The sequence below is a fragment of the Pituophis catenifer genome, unplaced genomic scaffold (genome assembly GCF_029215685.1).
Source record: "Pituophis catenifer annectens isolate HBS135680 unplaced genomic scaffold, rPitCat1.0.hap2 SCAF_2, whole genome shotgun sequence".
NCBI classification, from domain to species: domain Eukaryota; kingdom Metazoa; phylum Chordata; class Lepidosauria; order Squamata; family Colubridae; genus Pituophis; species Pituophis catenifer.
In genome coordinates this window covers 58,297,262-58,311,857 of record NW_027256882.1, presented here as the reverse complement: position 1 = coordinate 58,311,857, position 14,596 = coordinate 58,297,262, and the positions used below count along the sequence as shown (strand labels likewise).

The 14,596-nt window shown below is 36.8% G+C and overlaps 1 protein-coding gene across 1 annotated transcript in view; it reads left to right on the top strand.

Moving 5' to 3' along the window:
- Positions 1-14,596, top strand: part of CNTN3 (contactin 3) — a 126,401-nt gene that overhangs the window by 90,751 nt on the left and 21,054 nt on the right. Inside the window, exons 9-10 of the mRNA XM_070933563.1 lie at positions 6,851-6,978; positions 9,253-9,428. Coding sequence (XP_070789664.1) covers positions 6,851-6,978; positions 9,253-9,428 — 304 coding nt within the window. The remainder of the gene's footprint in view (positions 1-6,850; positions 6,979-9,252; positions 9,429-14,596) is intronic.

Here is a 14,596-nt window from a genome sequence, read left to right as displayed (position 1 = left end):
AAACAATTTGCATACCAGTATATGTGCACAAGCATTTTTAGAAAATAGGCAAAAATATTAGTACCTAAAAGTGCTTCAGGTTCCACTTTTCTCAACTGTTCTATGAATTAAAAGACCCACAATCAACACGGCAGTAATAAATAAAGTGAGCATTTTGAAGAGTAATATTCTTGCAAATGACTGTTGTCTGATACTATTTGCCAGGTAGAATGCATATGATTCTTGTAAAGATGCACAGTAGGTAATAAAACCAAGCTGCGGGCTGGACAAGGCAGGAGGAGAAGCCCTGTGTCTGCTCTATTCCCATGTAAAATCATGAGACAGCAGTTTTGTACAAGAAGAGAACAGAATTCTATATGCACACGCTACCTGCATATAGCCTTTGACCCATTCAATTATCTGTTTCCCATTCTGATTTAAAAAGTGAGGCATGGATATAGAAAAGATATGATAAGAAAGATACATTTCAAGAAAGAAAAGAAATTTCACTGCCTCTCAGACCTACATACCTATTATTTTAAATGCTAAATAAGCTCTTTTTTTGCTTCCATTTCATACATGCAGAGATGGGAAGCTCTGTTATAAATGTCTCTAGTTTGACTTACCTCTTTAGAAAAATGCAGCATTTTGCTAGGCTGATTTCATTTTGCGGTCATCTTTTTTGCTAAGAAAGTAAAAGATTGCAAGTGCAAATCCCATGAGAAAGTTCTGAACAGAAGTAGATTTCAAATCATTGCATGTACTAAAACATAAAGGAAACCAGTTTTATAACACTTAACATCAGAATATTTCAAAAATTGCTCCTATTTTCATTAGAACTGAAAGTCAAATATGGACACAGCTTCATGATCTACAAATGTCTGTTTATATTATTGATTTTTTTTTAAAAAAATGGATATGCAGAAAACCACTCATTATGCAGGGTTACTGGCGGCCCGTAGGCCGGATGCCTCCCGCAAAGGCCACGCCCACCCAGCTCTGCGAATGGGAAAAACGTTACAAAATGTCATGTGACAGCAACGTGACACAGCGAGTTTGACATGTGTGCATTATTGTGACTACTTCATCAATAGTAGTGAAAATGATACTGATAAAGACTCCTCTAAGAGCTTCACATCAGCAATATTCAAGGAAACGGTTCAACCCTAAGCAGCTGATACCAAAAAGAAACTGCCCAGTAAACAGAAACAAACTTCAGCTAAGCACTATGGAAACCCATTTGGAGATATATCCACAGAGCTCAAAATCCATCAGATTATGAGCTATGCAATCATGCAGAAACATCACACGCACTTGTTATGGCCGTGCTCCGGAAAAGCCAAACTTCTGGGTTCTGACGCGCACGCGCACCCGACAATCAGCAGGGTGGTGTGCCTGCGCACACTCATTTTTGGCACTACCGCATGTACGAAGGACAGTTGAACATCGCGCGCGCATGCACTCCAGAAATCCAGAAGACAAACAGGCAAGGCCGCATGTGCCAGGTGACATGGCTTCGCGTGCCACAGGTTCACCATCATGGACCTATGCCATAAACCAATCCTAATGAGAATTAGTTTGTCATTCTAGACTTTGTCATGCTATATACTGAGATTTAGGCTGCCATATACTAACCTTTACATTCCCTAATACCCAGGCTCTTACCCTTCCTTTTATATTCCTTTTAAATTTGGGGGGGGGGGGTTATACAAATACCCTTTTATATATCCTTAGCTTTTTATAATTATTATTTTTTTAGATTCTGATATATTTTCTATGCTTTTTAACTGATAGTATCACACCCTCCTCATGCTGGTTTTTGACCATAATAAAAGTTAGAACGTTGCTATTATGACTTTTACCTGCCTATTTAAAATAGGTGGAAAGCAGGTAGAGGAACAGTTTATATGTTCACTGCTGTGTTTTCAGACATGCCCTGGCAATACTTGAGTTTCATGATGCCCTTAAAAATGAAATGAGGTTTCATTTTTAAAGACACTTTTTTTTTTTTAATTTGATTTATATGCCGCCCTTCTCCGAAGACTCAGGGCGGCTTACAATGTGCTCAGCAATAGCCTTCATCCTTTTGTATATTTATACAAAGTCAGCTTATTGCCCCCACAACTGGGTCCTCAATTTACCTACCTTAGAAAGGATGGAAGGCTGAGTCAGCCTTGAGCCTTGGCGAGATTCGAACCCTGCAGTAATTGCAGGCAGCTGGTCTTAATAACCAGCTTAATAACAGGGTGCCTTAAACCCCTGTACTACCAAGGCTCTTGAAAAACACTGCATCTAATAGAACACAGAGTTCATATAAACATAGAGCAAATGTAATAATTTCAAAAAGATTTATCTCTAACAGTTCGATTACTTGATTTAGGCTTGGCTCTTGTTCTTGATATTTAATATCTATCCTTGTGAAAGTACAAAGGTGAAGACTGCATTTGGTTTTGTTGAATGTTTGGTACTTAACTGTTATTTTAAAAGATCCTCTTGCACTATTTGGGGAATGATCCTTCAGAGTACATACAGTACAGTATATAAATTGAATTCTGTTAGCTTGGGTATTTTCTTGAGCTTTCTTGGGTTCTCTGTAAATAGTCTATGCTCCCTTGCAGCTGTTGATACGCTTGACAGTGTTGAAAATGCATGCTGGTTTTTCAGTCCTGTTGGAGCTTTAAGATAAAACCAAGAATGTATATTTTCATTTTTATTTAATTTGCATTTGTATTTTCATACACGTAGCAATATGTGTAGCTGTTTGTTTGTTTTTCTGCTTTGATGTTTTTAAAATACAAATGCGGGTAGGCTTTATTTTCTGGCCTTAATAGTGTCAGGCAGCAACTGAGGAGTATTTCTGGATTTACTCAACCCCATTTCTCTGGCCCTTTTCTCTGTTGGATGAATGATGGGCAGCAATAAGCATAGATTGCAGAGAAAGGCTACTTCCTGTGAACCTGGGGCAAAAAGTAAGAAAAGAAAGATTGTTCCGAGTACCCATTATTTCCTATAGCCATATCCTTCATAACACATGAGAATGCAGCCAAATTGTAATAATCCAGAATATTATAGGTTGGACCATTTTTTTCTAAGCTTATACAGTACAAGAGATAGGCCTTTCTCAATTTACAAATATGATCAGTCAATATATTTGGCTTTGTTTCTATATACAGTAAAAGTGTTGAAAAACAAGGATTTTTTTAAATAAAAAGTAAAGTCCTACTGCAATTTTGTTTTGTTTATATCAAGCCAGAGAAACTATTGCTGTATTTCTTGTTTCATCCAGAAAATCTTTTATCTCCTTTACATCATTATGAAGTTTGGAAAAATGGAATATATGTAATATTAATGTAACATTTCCTTGTTTTATTTTTTTATATGAGTTTCAAGGAAAAACCCTATCAATATCACTTGCATAAAAATAATTAAATAATCGCATGCACACAAGCGCACACACATACATATACATTCACATGATGATCTGAGCTTTATGCCGTTATATAAAATGTAAAGTTTTCAGTCTCCATTTAGAACAATTATAGCTGGGATTATAAATATTGTGGCATAGTTAAATTAGATTAGAACCCTCTCTGTCATTTTGCATTAGCCACTCTTGCTAAATCCCTTTACAGAGCTTTTGACAGACCATTTCAAAAAATGCTTCATTTAAGGAAGAATGACTTAATAGGGGTTAATGTAGAAAAATAGATTCATTTTTCTTTCTCTTTTATATTATCAGTTGGATAATTATTGACGCCAATATTAAGCATTCATTGCAGTTTTAATCAATGTCAAAGAGTACTCACAATCCATATGTGATGCTAAAACAACGAAATTGATATTTTAATAAATAAGTCATACTATCATTTGACAACATGAAAATGGAGAAAGCTGCAATGTTTCCATTTTCAATATTCAGTTTAAAAGATAGCCTATTTTAAGGGAGCCAGTCATTTTGAAAAAGGCTTGTTATTAAACAATCTGTGTGCTTTTTTTTTAATCAGTCCTCAATCTTTTTGTAAAAGTAGGCTGTCTACTGTTTTGACATATATTATTGTTTCTTTGCTATATGCATTTGCCTGTTTCGGTAATGATGCTTTTACTTTGTTTCTTATAATCCTTTTTTTTTTCTGGTATCAATTTGTTTCATGTCATTTTAGAAAGTAATTCTAAACATGTAGTTTTGAGCTGACATGATCCATTATTATCAATATTATTAATGCGGTTCATTTATATCTGAGTGTTTGATAATTGGTTTATTATAATTAGATGATATATATTGTTTTAATATGGTAATCCTTTTTTCTTTTGCAAAATCAATGGAGCTGTCAAGATTGTTTTTTATTGATACAGAAAAGTGGTGCATGTGCTGTATATCTGTAGAAATCTCCAAAAACAATTTGAGATTATAAAACAACCTTATTTAATAACGTTTGGATATCTCCTCCTCTTTCATTATTGCTTCCTCTACCAATGAAATCATAACATGCACATGGCAACATCAGTCATGTTTCAGTTTTGTAATCTGTTTTCCAAAGTGTCCTTGAGGGCAAAGACTGATCTTGCACCAAAGCAGAGATGGGTGTCATAGATCTCTTTCTCAGAGCAAGTTTTCCTATCTTGTCAAATGTTAATTGATGTAGTGGATTAGAAATCAAATCAAGCGTTTCACTTGGAAGGAGAAGAAGCAAAGAAACAGACTTCATATAATTTGAGACATAAAACAGCTTGCATGGAATGTGAAATGTCAGTAACTAATTTTTCAGAAGAACAAAGTTGATAAACCTTGGATCCACCATGTCCATCTGTTTAACTCACCACTCATTTTCCATTATTCTGGTTTCATTCTTCAGTATTCAGTTCCCCAATCCATGCCTGGGGGAAAAATTATTGCTTCCAGATTCCTACATAAAGAGTCCTTATACACATCCACTGCCTTTTCTCTCATCAACTTTTCCCTCATCAGCCTTTTCCCTCGTCATAATAATGTTCATTTACGCTGTGCAGCACCCTACAAGAGTCCCCTTTTTTCCCGCTCCTGTGTGGGCCTCTAGCCCAGGGGTGTCAAACTCAAGGTCCGCGGGCCAGATCCAGCCTGCAGGATGCTTAAATCTGGCCCATGGGGCCGCCCTGGAAACAGCAAAGGACTGGCCCGCGGTACCTCTGTCAGTGAAAATGGAGCTCGGGAGGGCCATGTACTGCCATCCCAGGCTCCGTTTTCAGCCATGACAGCTTCCTGCAGCCCTCTGCCAGCAAAAATGGTGCTCAGGGGGGCCCTCCCGAGCTCCATTTTTGCTGACAGACGGTTGCAGGAGGCTGTCGCAGCCAAAAATAGAGCTTGGGAGCCGTTTTCACTAGCAGAGCGCTCGGGCCACCACAGGTGCCCCCTAACACGAGTGATGTCAAGCTGGCCACGCCCACTTCAGCCACCGAGATCAAACACAACCCTGATGTGGCCCTCAATGAAATCAAATTTGACATCCCTGCTCTATCCAATCACTGATGAGAGTACTAGAGCAGAAAATAACTGGCAGAGTGCTGTCAACCTCAGTTTTCATTTTGCCACATTTCAGTTTTCAATGAGGAAAAGAAAATAAGCTGAGGAAGTAACAAGTCAGTCCTCATTCAATGAGGAAAAGTAGAGTGCCTTGGGTTCTGCAGGTAAGGGGGAGATCCCAAGAGTGGAAAAACCAGGAATTCTCAAGTTTCTGAAGCTGCTCCAGAAGAAGTGAAATTTGTACTATAACATTTTCTCTGGAGCAGAATCTAATTAATTTTTAAAAATAATCAGCAAGGCTTTTAATGATAGCTGAAAGTGTAGAAAGACACCCGATACATGTATCCCTTATTTCAGTTACCTTTTTAAACTAGAAGCTGCAATTATACAATGAAGAGCAGTCTATTAATGAGCCGGCGGAGACCAAATAAAGGTTTGAAGAATTTTCTAATTCTAAAGTTGTAAAAATGTAACGTGATTGCAGAATGTACTAATGATATTTGTCCACTACTTTTGGTATGTTGCTTTCATATGAATCATCATGATAAGATATGAATGGTGAAGTAGCAGGCTGGTTCAGCTATTCTTCTGGCATGGAAAAAGGACCACGGCACATGAGAAGTGCAACCTTTATTCTTCAGACAATTCCTGATTTCATATTTTTAATAATGCTTATGCTGTCTCATTCTTAATTGTGCTTATAGTGCATGCAAACGATCAAAGGAACAGCTTGTAAAATATGGGAAGGATAGTTACATATTAAGATTAGGGTTGATTCTCCAAGACACCTCTCTGATTCTGCTCCTTGCAGACACGGTGCAGCTGCAGCTACTCTGACGTTCGGGACAGCTACTTTGAGTCTTGTATGAATCTGTTTCTGTTTAAGTTAATTTCAGCTGCACCGTACCGTAGACAGTCCTTGTTAAAACACTCCAAACAAGGAGGGAAAGGACCCAATGTGATCATTTGTACCTTTGCCCTTCTCACAGCTTGAGAAAAGATTGCAAATGAAAAAAAAAATCTTATTGGTTTCTTTGGCGGAAGAACATACATTCTAATCATGTTGGGGAAGCTATAATCCTCCATTCCATATTGCTTTCTGGAAAGGGCATCACCCATAATAAAATAGGTAGTTGCATATTTTCAGAAGGTCTGCTTTCATTCACACTGAAGTGTGGAAATTTAGAGGGGACTCCCAAACAAATATCTTACTAGGTAATGAATTTAGTACGGAACATACTCTGTCATCTCAGGTACAGAGATATATTAGAATTGTTAGAACTATTTGTAATATTTTAATTGTTTAAACTCTTAAGTTGTAGACACACACACATCTCCCAACATATAACATTTTTCTACATCTTTTATTTTTAGAATATCATTCTTAAAAGATGGAAGCTTCCAAATAGCTAATGTGAGTAAATCAGATGCTGGAAGTTATACCTGCCTGGCAGAAAACAAGTTTGGAAAAGCTAGTAGCTCAACTACTTTATTAGTAACAGGTAATTAGATAGCTAATAGTATTTTATTTGAAAATTATATGAATTGAGTAATGTGTGAAAGAGATATTTCGATTTTGAATTTTCATCTTATGTTAGGATAACATCATAATTCAAATGAAATACGTAATTTGAGATCTTTCTAAATTGCTATGTGAATGCCACTCTACAATTTTTCAGAGGTTCAGAACTGCATGGAATAGCCATTAAGCTTCTGGAAACATCTATTAAAAGCAGGAAGGCATGAGAGGTTAAGATATGCCATCAAATGTTAATATTCTGAGAGGTAGTCATGGATCTCCCCTCCAGAATCTGAAGAAATGGAAAAAACAGGGAATTATCTTTTATTTATAGCCATGGAATGTTCCAGTAAATGTACAAAAGACAGGATTTTCTTGATCTATCAGTCAACAGAGAATAGTAGTCAATAACATAGCAATTTTGGCAAAGAGAAGATGTTGTACACAATTAGAAAATATAGTGCAGCAGGAGAGAACAAGGAAAATCATTCACAGAACCTTTTTGGTTTACTGAAGAAAATGAAATATAAATTTGTCTACAAATAAAAGAGGAAACTTGCTACATGTCAAAATGGTGGACACAGACACACAAAGTCCCAACTTAAAAAAAAAATGTATAGTACATTTCCCCAACCTTTCCCGCTTTGTGAACCAGCGGGATGGGTGTGAGAGGATGGTTCCACACAAGCGACGGCAAACATGCATGCGTAGCTCCTGCAAGGGGGGGATGCATGCACGCACTTGCTCACGACTTCCGTGGCCTGGTCTGGTTTCAAATGGCTCAAGTGCTGGTAGTGGGCTGCACTCTGGGGTTTGGGGACCTCTGATGTATAGTACATCACATGTAGAAAATTGATTTCCCAATTATACCCACCATTTTGAATCTATGTTTCTCATTATAAATACCTGTGAAAAAAAATTACTTGTAACTTCATTCTTTTTGAAAAGCCAGTTTATGTAATTTGCATATTAAAATAATAGATCAATAATGTTTTTTTTTAAGTTCCAAAAAATGACTTAGAGTTGTTTAAGTCCACTTCTACACTAATGAGCAACCTGCAGCTTGCAAGTTTCATGTACTATCAACATCCTTTTTGTGATGCCTGTAGGAGGCCTAGAGGGGCCAGGAACAATTTTTACACAATAAAATTATTCTCAGCTCCCTACTGCTTGACCATTTTCCCCATGGAGTTTGAGAGACAACATGAAGTAGACTCAGTTTTGCTTCTTACACCTCATATTAACCTTCCTCCCTCAATATATATATATATATATATATATATATATATATATATATATATATATATATATATATATATAAAGGAGGAAGAATATTATATCCTCCTTACATCCAAGTGGCAAACAAATGCCATAATAATCATATTGCATTATTTATCATATTGTAGGACAACGTGATGTTCAGTGGCTAAGACGCTGAGCTTGTCAGCCGAAAGGTCGGCAGTTCAGTGGTTCAAATCCCTAGTGCTGCGTAACGGGGTGAGCTCCCGTTACTTGTCCCAGCTTCTGCTGACCTAGCAGTTCGAAAGCACATAAAAAATGCAAGTAGAAAAATAGGGACCACCTTTGGTGGGAAAGTAACAGCGTTCCGTGCACCTTTGGTGTTTAGTCATGCTGGCCACATGACTACGAAAACGTCTTTGGACAGTGCTGGCTCTTCAGCTTCGAAACAGAGATGAGCACCGCCTCCTAGAGTCAGGAATGACTAGCACATATGTGCGAGGGGAACCTTTACCTTTACACTAGAACTATGAGGATTGGATTTGTCTATCGGGTTAAGCATTTCTGAGTAAGCCACATTGGTGTTCACACTTTGTGGTAACCAAAAAACACATTTTTACAAATTATGATTGCTTCAGTAACAGTGTTATGTAACAAAACAAACCACCCAGTAGCATACATACAAAAAGACCTATTGAATCTTTCTACGTGATTTTCTCTAAAGGATTACTGGACACAAGTTATCAAACTGTATCTAGTTTGACTTTTTAAAAAAATCTGAAAAATTTGAAATTCAGTTTTTGCAAATATAGCATGATTACAACATTATTAAATTATTTTTGTTGTTAATATTCCTGGAGTATAGATGGAGTTTGGAAAATCCAAGAGATAGCTTTGAGTTGACAGTTTCTTCAGTGTACTCTTAATGGAATAGAATATTGTTTTAAAAAAGCATCATGAATGTAACACATTAGCATAAGGAACTAGAATGTGTATGTTCTTTTTATGTTCTTTTCAGATCCAACCCGGATAATATTAGCACCATCAAATATGGATGTGACTGTAGGAGAAAGTATAATTTTACCCTGCCAAGTTCAGCATGACCCACTCCTGGATATAAGTTTCACATGGTATTTTAATAGTGCATTGACTGACTTCAGAAAAGATGCATCCCATTTTGAGAGAGTAGGTGGGGTAAGTTATAATGTAATTGTGTAAATTTGCTTTATTAGACCTGGAATCGTAGAAAACCAAATAATAATAATAATAATAATAATAATAATAATAATAATAATACCTCAATTATATTCCTCTTTAAATTGTATTCTGTTGCCTGTAGAAATAGCAATAGCATTCTCTAAGTGGTTTACAGAATCAGTATATTGCCACCAACAATTTGTATTTTACCTACCTTGGAAGGATGGAATGCTGAGTCAATCTCAAGCCCATCAAGATCGAACTCCAGACTGTGGACAATACTGCAATACTGCTTTCTAACCACATTGCCACCAGGCCTCCTTTAACTAGCATTAAGATTATAGTTTTGCGGTTAAATAAATTATGATAGTATGGAACTTATTTTATACAGGCATTCCTTGACTTATCACCACATTTGAGCCCAAATTTTCTGTTGCTAAGCAAGACAGTTGTTGAGTTTTGCCCCAGTTTATGGCCTTTAGTGCCACAGTTGTTAAGTGTATCACTGCAGTTGTTAAATTAGTAAAGCGGTTGTTAAGTGAATCCTGCTTCCCATTGACTTTGCTTGTCAGAAAGTTGCAAAGGTAATCATATGACCCTACACCTTACAACTACCCTGTTTCCCCCAAAATAAGACATCCCCTGATAATAAGCCCAATCGGGCTTTTGAGTGCATGGCAATACAGCCAAGCACTTATTTCAGAGTTCAAAAAGAATATAAGACATGGTCTTATTTTCAGGAAAACACGGTATTATAAATATAAACCAATTGCTAACCATCTAAATTTTAATCACATGATCATGGGGATACTGCAAGAGGCATAAGTGTGAAAAACGGTTATAAGTCACTTTTTCAGTTCCATTTTAACTTTCAACAGTCACTAAACAAATGGTTATACTCTGTATTCTGGATAGTTTGATAGGGGTCCTTGAAGTTTTGCTCAATATGGTTACATTTTCATTACAGCTTTCCAGAGTGCTGTGCACATTGCCAATGATGTTCCATTTTCAAATAGGGAAACATTTTTTATTTCCATAACTCCATTAGTTCTTTAGCTATGGCTTCTTGCTCCTTTGTTTCAACTTAAAGTAGTTTTTATTTCCATTAAGTTTTTTAAAATTACCTTGTGAGTTTTCAAAGTTTGCTGCTTTTAAGTATTACTATTATTTATTGTTTGTTTAGATGTTTGTTAATTTTGGATGGTAAAAGTCTTAAAAATGATGGGTTACTAATCATCTACTAATTTCCATAGGGTCCAACAGTATAAACTCAGATTATGCTAGGTAACTACCAAGATTCCCTGAATTATTAACATTGCAATTATGATTTGAGAAAGACTGATATCAGCTGAAATTGTGCAGATGTCAGTAGTATAATGCTGTTGCTTGTTTAATTCCACCCAGCCTGTTGACAATTTGTGTTCTATGGGTCAGCAAACTGCTCAACAGGAAAGGTGACCTTCCTGTCACTGTAAACTATCCACAGTAGCACAGATATAATTTTGCTAGCTGAAACTAAATAAAATCTCTTCCGCTGCCAAAACTACACGAAACATTGCCAGATTCAGAGCTTTCTTTCTCTGTTTTCATAGCATCCAAGATTGATTTACATGGATTGTACTGATTTTAGTGATATCATGAATTTGTCATCTGTTGACAAATGCTGACAGAATTATTAGCATAGATGGCCCGAAAAAAAAAACAACCAAAAAATATCCACCATCCTAAGAAACCCCAAAGACAAAATTGAGTTATGAGTATATGAAATCCCATGCACCGCCTGTCCCACCACATACATTAGACAAACCAACAGAAGAATAAGTGCACGCATTGAAGAACACAAGAACTCAGTCAGAAAAGAGGAATCAACTTCTTCCCTGGTCCAACACCTTAAAACCACAGGACATGAAATTGACTTTAAAAAGACCAGAACTATCGCCAAAACTGAACACTTTAACAACAGAATAATCAGAGAAGCCATTGAGATAGAAAAATGTCCACACAGCATGAATAAATGAGATACCTCCTGCCTACCAGCCATTTGGAAACTCGCCCTTATTGACAAATGAGTCCCTAACACAAAGAATGACACCAGACCCACACTCACGAAAACCACACAGGATGTCACCACCACACATCCACACAAAAAGCAAATCCAAACCCACACCAATGAGGCACGACCACAAACCAGAAGCCAGACCACAGCTGCATCATTAGCCACTTTAAACCTCTCCAATCCATACATGAAGCAAACTGACCCCACCATGAAGATGTGGCATGACCACGAACGTGAAGCCAAACAACAGCAACGCAGCTCACCAGCTCAAATCCCCCTGCAACTCAGACTAACCCAAGCACAATCAAGCCCCCACCTAAACAGAACACACCCCCATCCAATCAGAGCACAGCTAACCCCCCATCCAATCAGAGCACAGCCAACCCCCCAACCAATCAGAACACACTTCCACCCAATCAGAACACAGCCAAGCTCCCACCCAATCAGTTCACACCCCCACTGGCAGTTAAAAGGAAGAAACAGCTGCGATCACACATTGCTCCTAGAAGCCCAAAGCCGAAAACACCATCCTGAAGATGATAAATGAGACTTCGTCAAAACGTCACCAAGGCACTTCCAATTTTACGCGGGAGAAAACCCGAATAACCAAAGACATATATATATATAGAGATAGATAGATATATCTTTGGTTATTCGGGTTTTCTCCCGCGTAAAATTGGAAGTGTCTTGGCAACGTTTCGACGAAGTCTCATTCATATATATATATATATATATATATATATATATATATATATATATATATATATATATATATATTTTCTATTTGCATCAGGCTTTTATTTAAAGTAAAATTATTCTCTTTGACGGTCCCACTACCTAGTTTATATTTTGAATATTTAGAACAAGATTAATTTTACTGAATAGGTCACTGAAAGGGATAATAAATATAGGAGATATATTCACCCCATATTTATACACACACAGAGTGTTTTCTGTCTTGTGGCTTTTTTTACACTGCCATTTCTTACTTAATGCGAGAATTTATATGCTTTGATTCCAAACGCCTCGATTTTTTTATATAGTAAAAAAGAATGTGGTCTTCATTTATTTCTTTGCTTACTTCTGTAAAGGAATAGCCAATCATATCTATTCAGTTATGAAAAACAAATGCAAAGTCAACAGATTGGCTGAAGATATTTTGTATTGAAGATATAATTTAAAGTTTAAAACATTCAAACTGAATAATGTATGTTTCCTGGCCATAAACAGTATGAATATATGAAGTAAATTAAACTGGACATAAGAAAATAAGATTAAAATTCATTCTAGTGTCTGTTTTAAAAATACAACAGAACATGAAATATGATTGCAAACTGGAAAATACTTCCCTAAAATAAAGTCAATAACAATCTGGGAAAACATTATCATGGACATTAAGAAATGAGGAAAATGGTGTCACTTATATTCAATCGCTAGTACCATGATGGCAAACATATGGCACGCATGCTGGAAGTGGCACAAAGAGCCATCTCTCCGGGCACATGAGCCGTTGCCTGTTGTCTTCCAGGTTCCAGCGTGCCGGACAGCTGGTCTTCACGCACACGTAAACACCGGAAACCGGAAGAGCAGCCACCTGCTGGAAACCAGAACATTATCTTCCCAGCAAGTGCATGCCCACCAAGTGGCTGCTCTTCTGGTTTCCGCCGTACACATGCATGCCAGAAACTGGAAGACTAGATGGCTGGCGCTCGTGCACCCCAAAACCCAGAATATCAGTTCCCCAGCGCACGCATGTGCTCCAGGCAGCTGCTCTTTCAGTTTCCGATGGACATGCATGCTCCCGTTGCAGCACTCGGTGCCGAAAATGTTCGCCAACACTGCCCTATTACATGAGCCAAGGTGTTAAAGAGTCTTAATTTGAAAACACAAGTACAGACAGTCCTCGACTTATGACCATTCATTTAACATTCATTCCTAATTTGAATTTGTCCAGTTCAATATTACCTACATCTGTGTTACAATTTGAGCGTAACATTTATTTACCCCAGTAGTATCCATTTTCAAAAAGCAAAATTTGATTTCTTCCAAAAATTACTAGTAAACTACATGCACAAATATAATTGCATTTTAGATGTTAATTGCTTGAGGCAATACTGCCAGACAATACCATTTTCTTTCAGGTTACAGTTATGGATTATGTGGTAGCATGAAGTACCCCAACGCTTGGCATGGAAATCAGAAAAAAAAGTAGAGGCAATTGTTATTTTAGTTATGATTCTCATGGTTCCATGAGATTGGAACCAATTTTTTAAATTAATTTGCTTTCCCAGAGTACACTTGAAATTCTAAAAAATTAATATATTCATTAATCAGCAAGGGCTTAAAATGTGATCAGATAATTCCTACTTTTAAAATATGTAGATATACCAATCTTAATAACACTAACATTAATTTTGTTTTAAAACTCAATAGTTTAATGCCAAATGATACTACAGTACATATTCAAGATTAAGTCCTGGAGCTATGATAGTGATTGACCCTATTTTCTCCTTGCAGAAAATCCTAAATTCAATTCCTGGTATCTCCAGTTTAAATTAATCTTAGGTGCTAAAATGCAGAGCACTAACATGAATGATAAAAGTACCAGAAACTTCTAATAAAATTAAAGCTCTTAGAAAAGGGGTGACATTTAGCCTCTTTTATGACAATAGTCAATTATCATCACAATATAATAATAACAATCAGGTGGCAGACCAAAGATTAAATTGTCGAAAACAAATGAAGAAGCATTTCCTGAGGTGACAAAGGAGTATTTCCTCATAATCGAAATCTATTTTCATTAACTAGAAGCTAAATCTGGTCAAGGCAAATCATAGATGTTGGAGTATCTTTTTTCTCCTTAGACCTTTGACAGATTGATCAATAGCTTTAATGATCCTTAGAACAATAAAGGTGGGTTTATGGTTAGTCAGTTTGCTGATAAGGTCAGAAGGGAAGAACTGAAATAAAATATTATCTGCACTGGGAATCCAAACACTCAGAAGAAGGCAGTAGGAAACCGTTTCTGTATTGTTATCAAGAAAACATCATGGGCATAGCTGAAATAGTTAAACAAGTTTGGAGGCCAAATGTTGCTGCTCAGGTCAGA